The sequence below is a fragment of the Berghia stephanieae genome, chromosome 3 (assembly GCF_034508935.2).
Source record: "Berghia stephanieae isolate SIO BIC M18660-M18661 chromosome 3, UCSD_Bste_1.3, whole genome shotgun sequence".
Taxonomy (NCBI): domain Eukaryota; kingdom Metazoa; phylum Mollusca; class Gastropoda; order Nudibranchia; family Aeolidiidae; genus Berghia; species Berghia stephanieae.
This window is the reverse complement of record NC_088362.1, coordinates 1,542,409-1,562,347: the sequence shown is the minus strand read 5'-3', so window position 1 is coordinate 1,562,347 and position 19,939 is coordinate 1,542,409. Positions and strand designations below refer to the sequence as shown.

At 34.4% G+C, this 19,939-nt stretch overlaps 1 protein-coding gene across 1 annotated transcript; it reads right to left on the bottom strand.

The window, feature by feature from the left end:
* Positions 1-4,665: 4,665 nt before the first annotated feature.
* On the bottom strand, positions 4,666-19,840 carry LOC144967002 (uncharacterized). The gene is made up of 10 exons (XM_078903720.1): positions 19,532-19,840; positions 18,383-18,467; positions 17,341-17,485; positions 15,673-15,862; positions 14,331-14,439; positions 12,617-12,648; positions 8,642-8,741; positions 7,874-7,939; positions 5,723-5,815; positions 4,666-5,296 (listed from the first exon to the last, which is right to left on the bottom strand). Exons 1-10 carry the CDS (start codon positions 19,732-19,734, stop codon positions 5,165-5,167), a joined length of 1,155 nt encoding a protein of 384 aa, XP_078759846.1. The 5' UTR covers positions 19,735-19,840; the 3' UTR covers positions 4,666-5,164.
* Positions 19,841-19,939: the final 99 nt, after the last annotated feature.

The following is a 19,939-nucleotide window of genomic DNA, read 5'->3' as shown; positions in this document are numbered from 1 at the left end:
CCCTTTAGTCCCAGGTTTATTTCCCACTGATATCCTTTTTACATAGTCCCAGGTTCACTCCCCACTGGCGCCCACCTTCTATAGTGTCAGGTTCATTCTCCTCTGGAAGCCAACTCCTATAGTTCGGCTCAGATACCCACAGTTATCCATCTCCCACAGTCCCAGGTTAACTCCCAATTGGTGTGCACTTCCCTGAGTCCAGGTTCACTCCCCACTGGCGGCCATCTCCTATAGTGTCAGGTTCATTCTTCTCTGGTACTCAACTCCCATATCCGGCTTCAACTTTCAATGGTATCCATCTCCCTTTAGTCCCAGATTTATTTCCCACTGATATCCTTTTTACACAGTCCCAAGTTCACTCCCCACTGGTGTGCACCCCCTATAGTGTCAGGTTCATTCTCCTCTGGTACTCAACTCCCATATCCGGCTTCAACTTTCAATGGTATCCATCTCCCTTTAGTCCCAGGTTTATTTCCCACTGATATCCTATTTACATAGTCCCAGGTTCACTCCCCACTGGCGCCCACCCCCTATAGTGTCAGGTTCATTCTCCTCTGGTACTCAACTCCCATATCCGGCTTCAACTTTCAATGGTATCCATCTCCCTTTAGTCCCAGGTTTATTTCCCACTGATAACCTTTTTACACAGTCCCAGGTTAACTCCCCACTGGTGTGCAATTCCCTGAATCCCAGGTTCACTCCCCACTGGCGCCCACCTTCTATAGTGTCAGGCTCATTCTCCTCTGGTACCCAACTCCTATAGTTCGGCTCGGATACCCACAGTTATCCATCTCCCACAGTCCCAGGTTAACTCCAAATGGGTGTGCACTTCCCTGAGTCTCAGGTTCACTCCACACTGGCGCCCATCTCCTATAGTGTCAGGTTCATTCTCCTCAGGTACTCAACTCCCATATCCGGCTTCAACTTTCAATGGTATCCATCTCCCTTTAGTCCCAGATTTATTTCCCACTGATATCCTTTTTACACAGTCCCAAGTTCACTCCCCACTGGTGTACACCGCCCTGATTCCCAGGATCAACCCCCACTGTTGCTAAACTCCCATAACTTAGCCGGATATTGTCGGGTTTCGTAATAAAGCACTAATTCTTTTTTACGAAACCCGCCGAAACCGGCCGATAACCTCAGTCTCAGGTTCACTCCCGACTGGTGTACACTTCCCTGAGTCTCGGGTTCACTCCCCACAGTTGTCTACTTCCCATAACGTTGCTCGATATTGTCGGGTTTCGGCGGGTTTCGGCGGGTTTCGTAAAAAAGCACTAGTTCTTTTTTACGAAACCCGCCGAAACCCAGTCCCAGGTTCACTCCCCAATGGTGTACACTTCCCTGAGTTCTAGGTTCACTCCCCACTGCCACCTACTTCCCATAACTTTGTCGGGATTCGTCGGGTTTTGCAGGGTTTCGCAGGGTTTCGGCGGGTTTCGTAAAAAAGACACACCGGTGAAAATGACACAAACTATAATCCATGGTCAGTTGCGTTGTTTGTTTTTAAGGGTTTTACGGCGCTTCCAACACAGTTAGGTCATATCAGCGCCAGTAAAAAGGGAGAATATGGGATAGTAAAAAGTTCTAGAATTACAATTAAAGCAGCCAAGAAAAGGTAAGACAAAGGGGAATGGTACAAATAGGGAATTGGTGTAGATTCCAAGAGCACACCATCGATGTAATTAGATTGAGATCACATAAAAGTCTCATCTAGACAGGAGCACAGGTTCCTACTAAGAGGAACACACTCAAATGCTTACACTATAAATTCAAAACAAGAAATATAATAATACATAACAGAGAGATGATTTACAAGAAAAACAATATCATCTCCCAAAACAATAACTATACATTTGACTGTTTCCCTCCCAGCCAGGGTATCCGGCCAGGGCCAGGACAAAACCAAGTAATCTCACTCCAAGACAAAGACAGAAAGCATGTTGGAAAACAGATATAGGGGGATAGAAGACGCAGTAAGTGCCTCCCTGACCACTATGGGCGATCAGGAACGCCACCCAGTTTGTTCAGTAATACAAGAACGAGTCACAAATCTGATAAGTAATAAAATAAGTATCTTTATTTAGTAGATAAAAATAAAGAGCAATATTTAGCAGTGATCTCTAACAGTAAACACTTGGTGCTTGCAACCCTTTGAGGTTACATTAATGCTAGCAAACATTGGATGCAAATGAAATAATCAAAAGGTTATATAATATGTGTGTAAAAAGATTGTTTAGGTTTAAAAAATGCTTGCCGAAGATTATGAAAAGTGGGACTAGTTCAAAGAAAAAGCCGAAAGCAAATCCGAGAGCAAGTTGGTGGCATGTTGAGTCTGACACAATTTAAATGTCCCACCCAAGCACGGGCACCGACTACCACCGACCACCGCCCCTCCCTTAAAAAATATAAACTAAATTGTTTTAGAACCAAATCATTTACATATTCAAAGCCAAATAAATGGCAATAAGGAACACCAGTCGGTTTTCCTTATAACCAAAGATCGCAGCCATGAAATAGTAAAAGAAAAAACGAACTGCTGAGACAAAAACATGAATATAGATCGCTCCCATTCATAGCAAAAGAAGAAAGCTTTACGGTCAATAAAAATTAGACCAATGGAATGTTGTGAGAAGTGGTAAAATCAAATTTAAATACAGTCACATCTCTTTAATCCGGACTCCACAATCCAGATATTATGCCACTTGAGGAACGGATCCCACTATCCCGAAGTTTCTATAATCCAGACAAAATGTTATAAACGGGAACGGAGGTGTTTGGATTATGGAGACGTGTGACTGTGTAAATGTGTATATATTTAAACTGGCGCTGACAAAATACACAATATGATTACAATCAAAGAACAGCATCATTATATTCTCTATTGGGAATGAGATTAGCGGAAGAGTAGCGTCCCTTGATTGGACGTCACCGGTGGAGAAGTTATTCGTAAACAAACCAACTCCAAGCCAAGCGCTCCAAATACAAAATTTATTATTCATATTTCTGTACAAAAATGCATAACGTTGATTATGATATGCATTTTTGTACAGAAATATGAATAATAAATTTTGTATTTAGAGCGGTAGTTTTGTAGTTGGTTTGTTTACAAATAACTTCTCCACCGGGACGTCCAATCAAGGGACGCTACTCTCATTCCCTATATCTTCAGAGAGAGATATGTAGACTGAATCGTCTGTCAATTGCCGAGCAAACGCTAACCCATAATTCAGAAAAGTGACGAATTAAAAAAATATGATGTTAATATAAGCTTTTTATATGTGAAAGTTGACGTTAATGAGTGAAATGACAGTAGCACCACATAATGTAATGGTGAAGGTAAGATAATATTATCTTTTTATTTCAGTACTATTTACATCCCCATTAGATTGGTCCTATGACTAGCATCTAATCTTTATTCATTCATTCACTTATTCATTCATTCAATCTTTCACTTATTCATTCATTCAACTTTATTTATTCATCCAATACTTCAAAGGAAATTAATGAAACCCTTCATAAAAGAATTTTAAATTTCGTCTTGTTGTTATTGTATCTGTGAAATGTTTCTTAAAAATAAATATGCTTATTTTCAAAGCTTGGATCTCTTTGTAAATAATAATGTGAATCCTTCGTTTTAGAACGAGAGATATAATTTAACAGAATAAATCAAACAATTATTATAGGTGTTTAAATGTCACTGAATTGTCTATACAAAAAATATTATATATATATATATAATTTCTGTATAATATCGACATGGTAATGGCAAAGAGTTTACTGGAAGCGTTTAAAAAAACAAAACATGAACATGTTAAAATTGTTGTAGTCTCCAGCCAAGCAAATGGCGCCGCCGGTGAATCTGTAAAATTTTATACAAATTCATGGTTTTACTTTTCCCATAAATAAAAATATATAACTTTTCAGTTTGACTTTCAATTTCAACCAATCACCAGACCGATTTTTAAAAAATTCACACCTTAATGGATTTATAAATATTTTTTTTAATCAGATAAAACCTATAATATATTTAGATAGTATGATTTCTTTTCATTAAATAAGTTAAAATATGGACATAATAATGATAATAATAATAATAATAATAATAATAATAATAATAATAATAATAATAATAATAATAATAATAATAATAATAATAATGATAATAATAATAATAATAATAATAATAATAAATAATAATGATAATAATAATAATAATAATAATAATAATAATAATAATAATAATAATAATGATAATAATAATAATAATAATAATAATAATGATAATAATAATAATAATAATAATAATAATAATAATAATAATAATAATAATAATAATAATAATAATAATAATAATAATATGGATTTCATATTGAATGACAGCTCAAAAAGATGGAACATGTTAATTCTTTTTTTTTTAATTATGTGATCGATAACATAAGATGAAGGATAAAATGCCTCATGGACGGAATGACATAAATATATCATCTATATTACTTTTTCAAATATATTATTACCGTTGATAAAAAAAAAAAAATCAAACATAAAATTTACAATTAGAAAGAGCAATATCTAACATTTCCAAATTCAGGGATAGTTTTCCATATTTTAGTATAGATTGTATTGCCATGAATCAGATTGTACCAATCCGATTTTGTGATCGTACCCCCCCCCCCCCCCCCCCCTATCAATTTTAACAAAGCATTTCATATATTGAGCCTTACATTAAAGAAACACTTCACCTTACATCATTTTATCAAAATAATATGATTATGACATAACATAACATATGGTATAGGGCAAAATAAGATAAAATCCCACAAATGCCCTTAATATGAATAGTAATGCCATAAATCTATTGATTAAAGATTACATAATTTTTATATACATAATATTTAAATAATTTCCACAGAGAAGATTAAGTGATGTAAAGCTCAAAAATGACTACACATTGTGCATCAAGCTTTATGTATCAGTTATATTTAATTACACGCGTGTTTGTTCATTTGACTAAAACATAAAATACTACAAAGTATAGGAAATCATTTTCTTTTAAAATCAAAGGAAAAGAAGAAAATTTTAAAAGCAAATAATAACATAAAAAAAAAAAGAATTTAAATCAGAATCACAGTACTTCTTAAAAGTAAAATTCCGCAACTGCTGATCAGTTCTTTTTCTCAGTTTTGAGAATGTAAATAAATTTACTCGATCCAACGGCGACTTTGGGAAAATTTCCCTGCCTGTCGTTATCAATGCAGTACACCCCTTGACTCATGTCAACCAGCTGGCCTGTCGTCTGGAACAGAATGACAATAAAATCAAAATATTAATGCTGCAATGAGAGTTACTCTTAAAAAGAAGATTTAAAAAGCTATCAAATAAAAAAAAATTAAAAAAGGTGAAGGTCAAAACATCATCGGAGTTGAAGAATATCAAGAATGTTACAAAAGTAAAGAGTCTCTGGGATGGTTTATATAATGTATTATTAATTTTTAAAATTTTTTGGTTAATCAAGTGAGGGAGACGACACAATTATAAAGATTTACGAGCGGTTAAAAAAAAAAAAAAAGGAAAGCCATAAATAAAATGCATTTTCAAAGCTCCAATTTGACAATATTGGTGTCCATGTCCAAATAGCCATTAAAGTATAGAAAAAATTAATTGTAAAGTAATAATAATAATAGAATAAGTGAAATAAAACAATGTTGAGAATAAAACGTACATTGAGTGTTCCTCTGTCGATTGTCCTGGCCATGTTTTGATCTGTTCCACCACAAATTATACTCTCTTTTCCAAGCCACTGGGCGCAATATAACTAGGGGAGAGAAAAAGAAACCCATAAAAATAACAATGCAATACAACACAATACAATACAAGACAGTGAGGCAGGGAATCAACAGAAAAGACATAATTTATAGCAATTAAATAAATGAAGAAAGGCCTAAACCTGAGTTGGTAGAACACAAAACTCGGATGTAAATAAATCTGGTTCAAACCAACCTACCTTATATGTCACCGTGAATGACGTAATCAGTCGGATGGTGAAAAGATTTGAACTGAGATATTGCCAAGTTTAATTAAAAGGTCAATTTTTTATCCAAAATGAGTTCTTGTCATAAATGATTAAATCAACCCTTTTTCACATCTTCGGGAAAATCAAAGCTTAATTTCAGTTCTAAATATTTTTTTTACAGCTGGTCAAGTTGAAAAAGTATGGAATTTGAGAAAAGTTGCTGGATACCTTTCCCATACCTCTGACCATAACTTCATGAAAAATCACCCGATTTACTTCAAATGAATATTAAAATGCTCTTCGGAGCATATTCTTTCAGAAAATGAAAAAAAAAAAAAAAAAAACACAAATCCAAAATTTTCACCGTCCGACTGATGATGTCATGCACTGACACATATTTCGATTTTTAACATTCCACCCAACCGTGCTTGAGTAGATGAGTCAAATATATAAGATCTGGCAGGTAGAGAGTATTTTCTAATCTACTAACGTCTTATTGTTTTGTTTGTTTTTGGGGGGTTTTACGGCGCTTTCAACACATTAAGATCATATCAGCGCCAGTAAAAAGGAATAAAATGGGATAGTCAAATGTTCTAGAATTACAATTAAAGCACATAAGAAAAGGTAAGACAAAGGGGAATTTGTTCAAATAGGGAACAGATGTAGATTCCAAGAGCACACTATCAAAGTACTTAGTTTGAGATCACCTAAAAGTCTCATCCAGACACAAGCACAGGTCCCCACTGAGAGGAATACACTCAAATATTTACAAATGATATATAATGTACAAAACATAATACAGTGCATAACAGAGAGATGATTTACAAGGAAATAAATATCATCTCCCAAAACTAACTATACATTTCTCTCCCAGCCAGGGTATCCGGCCAGGACCAGGACAAAACCAAGTAATCTCATTCCAAGACAAAGACAGAAAGCATGTTGGAAAACAGACATAGAGGGATAGAAGACACAGTATGTACCTCCCTGCCCACTATGGGAGGTCAGGAACCCCACCCAGAACGTCTTATTCAAAGAATTGTGTGGAAGTTTATGTTTTACATGATAAGAGAGAAGGATACTTTTTTGCTGCATCTGACAGCTTTAACAATCTATGAGAACCAATAAGAGATAGAATATGTTATTGGCTTGTGTATCATTTCTTTAGTAAAACTGTTTAAATCATTTGTGAAGCAACAATCCGTCCTTTTATTTATTTTGTACCACTGTTTACTACTTGTCAAGATGCCACTAAGCTGTATCCAATGTTGCCAAGCATGTTGCAGCCTGTCGTGTTTAAACCTATCGTTTTCTATTTACCCAACTTCTTCAAAAAAAAAAACTTTGGCTGATGAGAAAAGAAGGGAAATGAAATGAAGAACAAGATTAAAGACAACATTGAACAAAACATTCCAGCTGAAGGAAAGCATTTTTGTGAAAAGCAAACATTAATTTCTTCTAAATAGATGTAGATGTATTGAAAAAAATGAAATCTTTACATTTTAAGTCAGAAAATTGTGGAGTATTTTTTTTATTACATTGTCTTAACTTAATAAATAATAATAATAATAATGCACATTTATATTGCGCAACATATCCCCCTGGTTGGAGACTCTGGGCCATATATGAGTGTTGGTGGGTACTTGTAGGTACAAGAGTGCTCGATAATTTAGATAAAGGATACGGAAATGTTCGTTTCGGCTTAAAAATATGTGAGTGTGAATTTATTTTTTTTATATATATATATATATATATATATATATATATATATATATATATGTATATATATATATTTAAATTAAGGAGTAAACCGTGGATTGTCTTTCTAACTCTAACATACATCACCCACTGGCTACTTACCCGACTGTGATTGAGAGTATCTTGAGGCACATCTTTAATCTTCGTGGCCATCGAGAAATCCCAGATCTGAAAGGAAAAACAGACGATGCAGGATTCAACTTCAAGTAAATCTTACTCAAACTTTTAAAAAACAACCAAGAACAACACAAAGGCAAGTTTTTCCTTTAAAATTAAATCATTCTATAAAATTCCCAAAACCATATTTCTACATTTACACCTCACAATATTTGTTTTATAGATAGGCACCGCATCATGTGTACTCCATCTATCCCTCGGCGATGGCGTGCCTTTATACAAGTTTTATTCTCCACTTGAAGCATTGACTTCATTTTAAAGAATAGACCGAAGGGCTAGAGCTCAGGTGGTCGCTGGTTCAGATAAGTAAGTAAGTAATTTGAAAATATAATTATAGAAAATGGTATTTCAAATCAGTGGATTGGCAAAATTAAAACTCCGAAGTTTTTTTAGTGGCACGATGGTATAAAGTTAGTAATTAATTATGTAACAATATTTTGTACTTGATTCCCTATAGTGAATGAGATTAGCGGAAGAGTAACATCCCTTGATTGGACGTCACCGTTGGAGAAGTTATTAGAAGGAGAATGTCATGATGGTTTTGCTTCCGGTGAAAGCGACATGAGACACTTCATCGAAAGCGAGGACGAGAGAGACTCATGCGCAAAACCATAATGATGTTCTCTCTGTAATGTGACGTCCAATCAAGGGACTACTCTTCCGCTAATCTCATTCCCTATGACAATGGCTTACCTGGAGTACATGGGATTTCCTCCAAGATCCGGTCAGAATATGATTATGTACATGATCAATGTCTAAGGCATCGCCACAGATATGTGGTCCTGTGAATTTCCTGCGTGAATCCATGAAATAAAAACATTTAAATCTTTGATATCATTTGAATCATTTGGCTCATCTTGCAAAGGAAATGGGATAAATTGTGTGGCTTTGTGGTCGAGTGGTCTGACACTCTCCTTCAGATTGGGAGGCCCTGGGTTTGAGCCAGTTCTGAACAACGCATAGCTGAGTCCTTGTAAAAGGCTCTTTACTCACATTTTCTCACTGTACTCAGATGTAAAATGAGTACCTGGTCGGAAACAGCAATATTACCTAACAGACGTCATGTCTCATTCTACATTTTACATGTTTTTGTTGACCAGGGATCCTCTGTAAAGCGCTTTGACTTACTTAATCCTCTTCGGGCCTTGAGGCACATAGGGCATCCACCAGACATCTCCATTTTTTGCGATCGGCTGCTTTTGCGGTGGCTGTATTCCAGGACAGGCCTGCTTCCTTTAATTCTTTCTCCATCGTCCTTCGCCAGGTTTCTTTGGGTCTTCCCCGCTTTCTCTTCCCATCTGCTGTCCAGTACAAGGCTGTCTTGGGAAGTGACCCTTTTTCCATTCTGGCCACATGACCCAGCCAACGCCATCTTCTTCTTTTTATTTGGCTATCAATGCTAGTGCAGTCAGCTTTCTTTAATAGATCCACTGTTCTTATTTTTGTAGGCCAAAATAAATTAAAAATTCTTTTTAAACACTTGTTCTGAAAGGCTTCTAGTTTCTGTATTAAGGAGGATGTCATTTTCCAGCTTTCACTTCCATAAAGCAGTACACTTAAAACATTGCTCTTGTATATTTTCAGCTTTGTCTTTCTCATTATTTGCTTTGATTTCCAAAAGTTTTTCAGCATGCCGAAAGCCTGGTTTGCCTTTTGAATTCTGTGCTTGATATCGTGTTCTGCATTTCCGTCGTCTGTTATTTTGGATCCGAGGTAGGAGAACTCTGTTACCTCTTCAATTATATGTTCATCTATCCTAATTTCACTGTCATGTTTTGGATTCACCCTAATGTACACAGTCTTATCGAAATTTATTTTCAGTCCAATTTTCGAGGCGTTCTTGTGTAGTACGTTTAGTTTCTCTGAGGCGTCTCTGTGTGTACTGGAAACTAACGCGATATCATCTGCGTAGTCTATATCTTCCAGAAAAGATGTCAGTGTCCAGCGAATGCCTCTCTTCTTACCATCAATTGTATTTTTCATGAGCCAGTCTAGAGCCAGGATAAACAGAAGCGGGGAGAGTATGCAGCCTTGTTTTACACCAGTTGTTACATTAAAGCTGTCTGTTAAATTGTTACCACAGATCACTTGGCATTGGTAGTTGCTGTACATTGCTTTGATTAGGTTGACTATCTTCATCGGTATACCATAATGGCGGAGTATTTTCCACAGGGACTCTCTGTGTAAGCTGTCAAAGGCTTTTTCAAAATCGACAAAAATGGTGTAGAGGGGGCTGTTCCATTCAATGCTTTGCTCCAGGATTTGTCTCAGGGTAAATATGTGGTCACTACATGACTTCCCTTTTCTGAACCCTGCCTGCTCTTTTCTAAGAATGTTTTCAATGTGAGGTGAGATTCTTTTCAGAAGGATTCTATTAAAAATTTTGCTCGTTACGGACAGGAGTGTGATTCCACGCCAGTTAGCACAATTTCCTAGGTCTCCTTTCTTGGCTATTTTATGGATGATGCCTTTCTGCCAATCCTCTGGTATTTCTTCCTTTTCCCAAATGTTGGTGAACAGTTTACTGAGAATTTTGGACATTTCTTGCGAGTTCGCTTTAAGCATTTCCGCAGTGATTTTGTCAATACCTGGGGCCTTGCCATTTTTTTGTTGTTGTATTGCCTCGTGCACCTCATGCTCAGTGATTGGACCAAGATTAACCTCTACGTCCATTTCTGCTTCTGGGATATCTGTGTAAGAAGGTGGGTCTGGTCTGTTCAGAAGGTTTGCGAAATATTCTCTCCATCTTTCAATTTTCTCCTTTTCGTCTGTGATGACACTACCATCTTGGGATTTTAATGGTTTCTCTTGAACATAACTTCTGTTTCCCGAGAGCTTTTTTGTGATTTTGTATAATGTTTGTGTGTCGTGTCTTACAGCTGCATTTTCTGCTTCAGTTGCTAAATTTTCTGCAAAATCTCTTTTGTCTTTCCTTGTGGATTTTTTCACTTCTTTATCCTTCAATGAGTATTCACTGGATAGCCTTTCTTTCAGTCGGGGGGATTTAGCATTCAGGAGATTTAGTTTGATTGATTTTCTTTGGTTAATGAGCTCCCATGACCTTGCTGATATCCAATTCTCTGTATTGGATTTATTGTGTCCTAAGTGTTCAGTGGCACTTTCCTGCATGACGTGGTTGAAATCTTGGATTGTCATGTTTAATTCAGAAAAGTGAGTGGAGCAGGCACTTATGTTGGTAACAACAAGATATGAAGTGAGTAGAAAAGTGCCAGAAGACAATAGAGAATAAAAATTTTTTTCGCGGCGGTGGTGGGGTTTGAACCTGCGACCTTATTGGTACGACAACTCCGCCTGGCAGGTGAGAGCGTGGCTCTACCGTGTGAGCTATCCACGAACACAAAAATATTCGTTTCAAACCCAAAGTCATTTCTAGATCCCTCTCTCACCCACTTCTTGAGATCGCCGATTCGTTCGCCACCATCGCGAAGTAATTTTGACCAGCAGTTAAGCTATATTATTTTTGTGTTCGTGGATAGCTCACACGGTAGAGCCACGCTCTCACCTGCCAGGCGGAGTTGTCGTACCAATAAGGTCGCAGGTTCAAACCCCACCACCGCCGCGAAAAAAATTTTTATTCTCTATTGTCTTCTGGCACTTTTCTACTCACTTCATATCTTGTTGTTACCAACATAAGTGCCTGCTCCACTCACTTTTCTGAATTAAAAATTCACCCATACACCGGAGCATACTCAATGTCTCAATCGTTTCTATGTTATATGTTTGTGATGAGAATATTGGCTATTAAGCTTAACTGCTGGTCAAAATTACTTCGCGATGGTGGCGAACGAATCGGCGATCTCAAGAAGTGGGTGAGAGAGGGATCTAGAAATGACTTTGGGTTTGAAACGAATATTTTTGTGTTCGTGGATAGCTCACACGGTAGAGCCACGCTCTCACCTGCCAGGCGGAGTTGTCGTACCAATAAGGTCGCAGGTTCAAACCCCACCACCGCCGCGAAAACAATTTTTATTCTCTATTGTCTTCTGGCACTTTTCTACTCACTTCATATCTTGATTGTCATGTTTGTAATATCTTGTATTGAAAGCGCTTTGAGCACATTTATAATTTAGTGAATTTATTTGTTTTTTTTCTTTTGTTTTTTTTTTTTCTCTTGAGGTTAAATATTTAATATATCTTTTTGAAATTCATAAATTTCTGAAGATAAGCTTTAAATAAAGCATTTCACGCATTCATTTTAATATCACTTTAAGTGGTGATAAGTCAATAACAGAATAAATGATTTCGTAAGAACCAAGAACGAATATAACGAATTGAAAATTAAATGAATATGTTTATGTTGTGTATATCGCACGCGTGAAAGAAAGAGAGGAAGAGAGAGAGAGAGAGAGAGAGAGAGAGAGAGAGAGAGAGAGAGAGAGAGAGAGAGGTAGAGAGAGAGAGAGAGAGAGAGAGATAGAGAGAAAAAAATAAGTAGGAGTGAAATATCTGTTCAATGTTATAGTTATCATATAACATTATAACAAGTGTAACTAAATGACAAATTGCCTTATTTAGGGACAATAATTATTATTATTATTATTATTATTATTATTATTATTATTATTATTATTATTATTATTATTATTATTATTATTATTATTATTATTATTATTATCATTATTAAGATAAAGTCGTCAAAGTACTTACTTCACTGAATGTACTTTTCGGTCATCCCAATACTGGATTTTTTAAAATATGAAAAAGAAACAGATTAGGTTGCCATAGACAGATTTGATAAAAAGGATGTTTGGTAAATGCAAGCTCTATTTATTATAAATTGACATGATTGAAACGTATACATTGATGGTTATAAAAATCTTGTAGAGGCTGACAATGACAAAATCAGTGATGTTAATAACGGACCAAAGACAGGATATTTATACGTAACCCATTCCTAAATCTGGTAGTAATTCCTGGTTAAATCAGACACTGAAAAAATAAATGTAAATTTGACCGGGTTTGATGCTTTGGTCCTGTTTCTGGTATCTTTTGGATTTATTTATTTTTCTTGAGAAAGAAACTGAAATATTGCATTTAAAATAAGTAAATGTTTGAGTAACTCCTTTTCCCCACCTCTCTCCTCTAATTCACAATGAAGACAATAAACATAAATGCTTAAATGAATAATAATAATAACAATAATAATAATAATAATAATAATAATAATAATAATAATAATAATAATAATAATAATAATAATAATAATAATAATAAAAAATAATAATAATAATAATAATAATAACAATAATAATAATAATAATAATAATAATAATAATAATAATGATAATAATAATATAATAATAATAATAATAATAATAATAATAATAATAATAATAATAATAACACTATATAGATAATTTATTCATTGGCTTGATTGATCTCGGCAAGCGAGTGCCAACTGCAACCTTGCTATGACAGCTTAGTCTAATGTGAGACAACAATCGTTTGTCAGTCGAGTTGTCACGGATTCTCTATCCACAACTCAGGTACTTCAAAACGAAAGAGAGATTTTGGATGGCCTTAACTCACTCAATGCTACTTTTCAAAATTGGAAAAAAATGCATTTAAAATGAGCATATACATAGATAGTTTTATTCAACTATCATTGACATGTAAAAATGAAAAAAAAAATCATTAGCTTTAATACTACGCCTATAATTTGCCTCAGAAAAATTTAATTAAATAGGCATGGGGTAAAAGTAACCCGGGTGAACTACAAATATAGTCGGTATTTGGGTTGAGTGGGTTAATCAACGCTAGCAGTATCTAAGTGGTACTGTAAAAGTTACTACTTGTTTGTGAGAACTGGGCGAGTCATTTCATCACAGTTGACCACAAACGTACAATATTATGTGAGGTGACATGAACAGATACTGCGCTTTTGTGAAAATAGACGAGGCATTTGCATTGTGGTTAACCATTGGCGAACAGTATGTAGAGACAGCTTATAAGGATACTGTCTTTTTTGTTGGTTACAGGTAGAGTTATTTGCATGGCTTTAACGAAGAAAGAACAGTATCTCAAATTATTACACAACATAGTACGTCAATGAAATCGCCGATAAACAGAACAATTTATAATTAGCTATTATTTAATCTGAGAAGATCTTAACCTCCAATATGTCATAGAATTTAAGAGTTATGAATGAAAAAACTAAATGTGTCGATTGCAACAAAACTGGTTGGATCTGGGTCAGCCCAGATTCTGTCCTTTTGTTGGTTTGGGCAGAATGAATGTCTTGTATTGTTTTTTTTTTTATATGACATGTAATTGTAGCATTGATTTGTTGTATTGAAAAGAGCTGTCACTCTTTGGAACAGGCCAGGTATAAATGATTTAGATCACTATTATAACATCTTACCTGAACCGTGTCATCCCAGCCACCAGAAATAAAGACATTTGGATGGTTCTTGTTGTATTGTAAGGCAAACACTCGGAAACGATGGCCATCCATTATGTCTCTAGCGTCACTGGAATCAAACACAATTTTAACCATTAGTGAAAATAGGATTGATCAGTGTGTGCTATTTGACAACCACCTTTTACTTAACACAATGACAGCAAATGTCACAAAATAAATCTCTCAATAGGTGAAGGAGAAAGAGGATAATGAGCAGGAGGATGAGTAGTAGAGGAAGAAGAAGAAGAAGAAGAAGAAGAAGAAGAAGAAGAAGAAGAAGAAGAAGAAGAAGAAGAAGAAGAAGAAGAAGAAGAAGAAGAAGAAGAAGAAGAAGAAGTGGAAGAAGAAGAAGAAGAAGAAGAAGAAGAAGAAGAAGAAGAAGAAGAAGAAGAAGAAGAAGAAGAAGAAGAAGAAGAAGAAGAAGAAGAAGAAGAAGAAGAAGTAGTAGAAGAAGAAGTAGGAAGAGGAGGTGAAGGATGCATGAGGACGATCTAATTTAGTATTATGTAGAAATATTGCGGATTCGAAAAAAAAAAATGAAAAAAAAAACCTTTTAATATACTAAAATCTCAATGAAATATCATTTTTATAATGCGAGCCCCTGGGAGGAATTGGTATACCCGTGTCCAATGGGATGTTTTAAATTATCTTAATCAAACCATATAATATGAGCCCAGAGGTACATGAACCCAAGAAGCCTAAAGAAGCATAACTATAAACGACAAAAAAAAAATACCCATTTATATGAAACACTGCTTAACAAAGGTAGGGTAGGACAATGCATTTACAAACCAAAACTTCTCTCTTTCCATTAGACATAAATAAACTCCAAACAAATACCTATAACCAATGCACACAAACACACAGATACTCACTCACTCACACACACACAATCACAAACACACACACATAAATTAAGATTGAGCCTTATATAGCGCAATATCAACTAAATGTGCTCAAAGCGCTTTACAATGAGTCCCTGGTCAACAGCAACATTTAACATGTAGGACGGGACATGCCTTCTGCTAGGCGATAATACAATTTTTCGAGCTAAGACAACACTGTTAACGGCCAGGTAATCATTTTACACATGAGTACGGTGAGAGAATGTAAGTAAAGAGCCTTTTCCAAGGACTCAACTATGCGCCGAGCGCGAGGCTGAAACCCAGGACCTTCCGATCCGAAAGCGAGTGTCATATTACAAGACCACATAGCCGCACATACGCACAAACAAAGTAACATTTCTAATACAAATTATACCAAAATTTAACTAACGTCTGAGTTTAATCAGACACCAACCAACCTTGGCTCCATTGTGTTGAGTTTCTGCTTGGTGTCCATGTCGTAGAGATGAATCTTGGTGTCAGCACCAGCTGTCAGCAGTGTGGTTCCTTCAGGGTTGACTGTCAGAGAAAGTGTCTGACGGACTTCGTTTATGGTTTGTAAGCACTTCCCTGATGTATAATGCCAGAATTTGACATGGCCAGACGCATCTGAATAATTTAATAATAAAATAATAATTAAATAATAATATAATAATAATAATAATAATAATAATAATATATAATAATAATAATAATAATAATAATAATAATAAATAAAATAATAATAATAATAATAAAATAATATAATAATAATAATAATAATATAATAATATAATAATAATAATAATAATAATAATAATAATAATAATAATAAATAATAATAATAATAATAATAAATAATAATAATAATAATAATAATAATAATAATAATATAATAATAATAATATAATAATAATAATAATAATAATAATAATAATAATAATAATAAAAATAATAATAATAATAATAATAATAATAAAAATAATAATAATAATAATAATAATAATAATATATATAATAATAATAATAATAATAATAATAATAATAATAATAATATAATAATAATAATAATAATAATAATAATAATAATAATAAATAATAAATAATAATAATAATAATAATAATAATATAATAATAATAATAATAATAATAATAATAATAATAATAATAATAAGTAATAATAATAATAATAATAATAATAATAATAATAATAATAATAATAATAATAATAATTAATAATAATAATAATAATAATAATAATAATAATAATAATAATAATAATAATAATAATAATAATAATAATAATAATAATAATAATAATAATAATAATAATAATTATAATATAATAAAAACAATAATAATAATGTGCGTATCTTTGATTGGGTGTGTGTTGGGTAAAGGAGGTGGGGGTGGGGGGGGGGGGAGGGGGGGGTTCCTGCCAAGGCTAAAGTAACCCAAAATAGACATCAAACCAGACTCCATGATTACTATCATCTGAAAACATTTTTAAAAACAAAAACAAAAAAAACTGAAGAAGACACGAAACGAAAAAAAAAGTTTAATGCAACGAATACATCTTTCATTAGAAGTTGTATTGCCAGTCAAAAGTCTGGATACATACAGAGTGGGTTATGGTAAATCTGAAAAATTGCTCAATTTCATGACCGCCATCTAATTGGGATGCCACTAAATTGGGACGATTTGTTGAGAACTGAGCCATCCCAGCTTGGACCGTATTTTGAAGTCGAGGCAATATATCAAACAGGGCAATAATCTTCAACTGTCGTAACGTCACTTCCTTCCTAATGACGCATGGTAACTTAGCAACACTGGCTCTAAACTATCGGAACAATGACGGACGCCTGTATGAAATATTTCTCCGGCGAGCATAAAAGCGTATACAGAGGGGGAAAAAACACATACATTTGATCATGTTTTGACTTTTACACATTCTGATCACAAGGCATATGAAAAGTTTTAGACAGTATGAAGATTAAAAAGTAATGATTTTCTTTGTTTAGAACCAAGATGGACAACATTGCCGGGCAGCGTGACATCAGACTACTGAATCCAATTAAGTTCCATATCATTATCATTACTATACTTACACGTTGCGATTATGATATGACTATACTCTGTTTTTTCTCCATCAGTGAAAGGCCGAAATCTAACCTGAGTGACTGGGAGTCGACTTTTATTTGTGTCATCATCTTGAAGGCTGTACAATTGCTGGCAATTGGATGAGTTGCACACCTGAAAATAAAAATAAACAAACAAATTGATCCTTTTCCATCTTCTTCTTCTCTGTTTCCTACTCTGATTGGGTCTGATTAGGTCTAGTTGGTCCTGAATGGATGTTCTTACCAACCAGTATATGAGTACCACAGGTGAATCATGTCGCCATCCATGCCTATGATGACTTTGTTTCCAGAGATGTCATTCATTTATAGACAATTTTAAAAGGGGTCAGTCATTTCACTCAAGGAACACATGGAAACTAAGGGGGGGGGGGGGGGGGGGGGGGAAGGGGGTGATGTGTTGATCTATGAGATATCTTGCATCACCATCTTACACCATCCTTATAACTTCACGTTCAAACAGAATTGTCACTACATGCATATCTCGAGAAGAGAACAAATTAATCAATGGTACATGAATCCTGTCCCAAAATAATCCACAGCACATTTATATAAAATATTAATCAACATGAAACGCCTCATCAAAAGAAACTCAACCATTGCATCATTACCTGCATTCTCATTAATCATTTGTTGCTAACCAAAACTGGCAAATGGCTAAAGTATAACGGAACGTATTACAACATCAAAGGGAAGATTTGGTATAGACGTAATGCCATTGTTAATTAAATAACTTTTTAGCTCATTTGAAAACACAGGATGACTCCTTAAATGTTTTTTAAAAGGGAATTTTCATGTGTTTAATTACGTGTAAAGAAAAATACTCTTAAAACATTTTCTGAGGCTCTGAAATCGTTCCAATTAACTGGCATGTGTTCCAATTAAAAGTATAGAAAAATCCAAATACATGCTTCAAGTGTATTTCATGAAAAAGCTTGTATTCCATTATTTTTAAAACTCTCCTAAAACTTTTGGTCGGGCAAAGCATAACAGAAAGTACTTTTTGTCTTACCTTAATGGTCCCATCACACAAGCCAATAGCCAAGTGAGTGCCATCAGGGCTGAATCGACAACACATGACATCTGCAGTACATTCTCTGTATTTTGGGGAAGTTGGTGTTTTAGAAAAGAAGAAAGGGCAAAGAGTTTAACGTGGAATGAAGAGTTATTTAACCAATTATAAATAAATCTCTCTCCTAAATTAAATGAGTAGATAGTGAATGACTACTGGATAATCTGTGGGACTTTAGATATGTAATATCAATACTAGATATATATGGATTATAAAGAATTCTGATCCTACCAATGATTTATTTAATGTTTTATTGCAGTGTATAGTTATTAGATTGAGAATGGAGAGTATGTATTCTTTTTTATTATGCAAGCCACAATAGACAAGATGAAAACTTCTCTTGGTTTTCAATGATTATAAACATTAGCATCATTGTATAGGAGTAACTTGCCTAACAGTTGTAGCCAAGTTATATCATGTATCATATATTTTAAAAAAGGTAAGGTAAATACAGTGTAGCATAAACATCTCAAATCACGGAAATCTCAAAATTAACTCATTTCCCTGTTTAATCCCTCTGTTTTCATAGTATCTACTAGCAATACGAAAATCTTAACAATCTGGACCTCACTTTCGCATATGTTGATAAAATCCTTTTGCCCATGTTTCTATGGAAAGAAACGAAAGCTGCCATCACTATCCATTGGCATTAACTGTGCTAGTTAATGCATTGTAAAATTCAACACGGAAAACCCGAAAAAAAAAGAAGCCCGGTCCCAACTTGTTCGAGATTTCGGTGCTTGACTAATGACGTTTCTTCAATCCTAATAATAAACGGGTTTGTATGTGGAATAAGTCCTTTTTTTTTTTTTTCAAAATATCAATTTGAAACAATCTAAAGCAGACATCACCTGTGAAATAGGTTGACCTGACACTGCTATGAAAAGGGCATTGCCACAAGGTGAACGTTTTCTAATAGATTATTATTAGTGTTTCTTAGATATCATGACGCCTGGCCTTGCCCTTGGGCTCAAACAAATAAATGATTCATGCCTGAACAACCAAATTTTGCCTACCTTGGCTTGCAAAATAGAATTTCATTAATCTGTTGCGTTCATAACATTTAAAAAATTATGCCAATAAACTTACATCGTATCAGTGAGCTTCAAATTCCCTTCTAAATAAGGGCCAGTTTTTTTCGTGCTTATTCGACTACGATGGCTGAGAACATCGCTAACTTCACTCATCCCATCCCCGATACTATTAGCTCTCAAACGAGTTTTGCCAATGCTGTTTGATCTCTCCCGAAAATAACTGAAATCAGGGACAATTGCCAGTCCATCTCCTTCCATTTTGTTAGAGTTTATGACAGTTATCGTGCAATTACCAAATCCAAAATTTAGAAAAACATTGAATGCACGTCCACCGGCGTCGTTACCTTGCCACCATGTAAACTAATCTTTCTCTGGTTCAGAACGAGGTCGAGCAACTGTCACTCTTTTTTGCATTAAGTTATGGCTATTATAACAATAATTATTTAATGTATACAAAATTGCG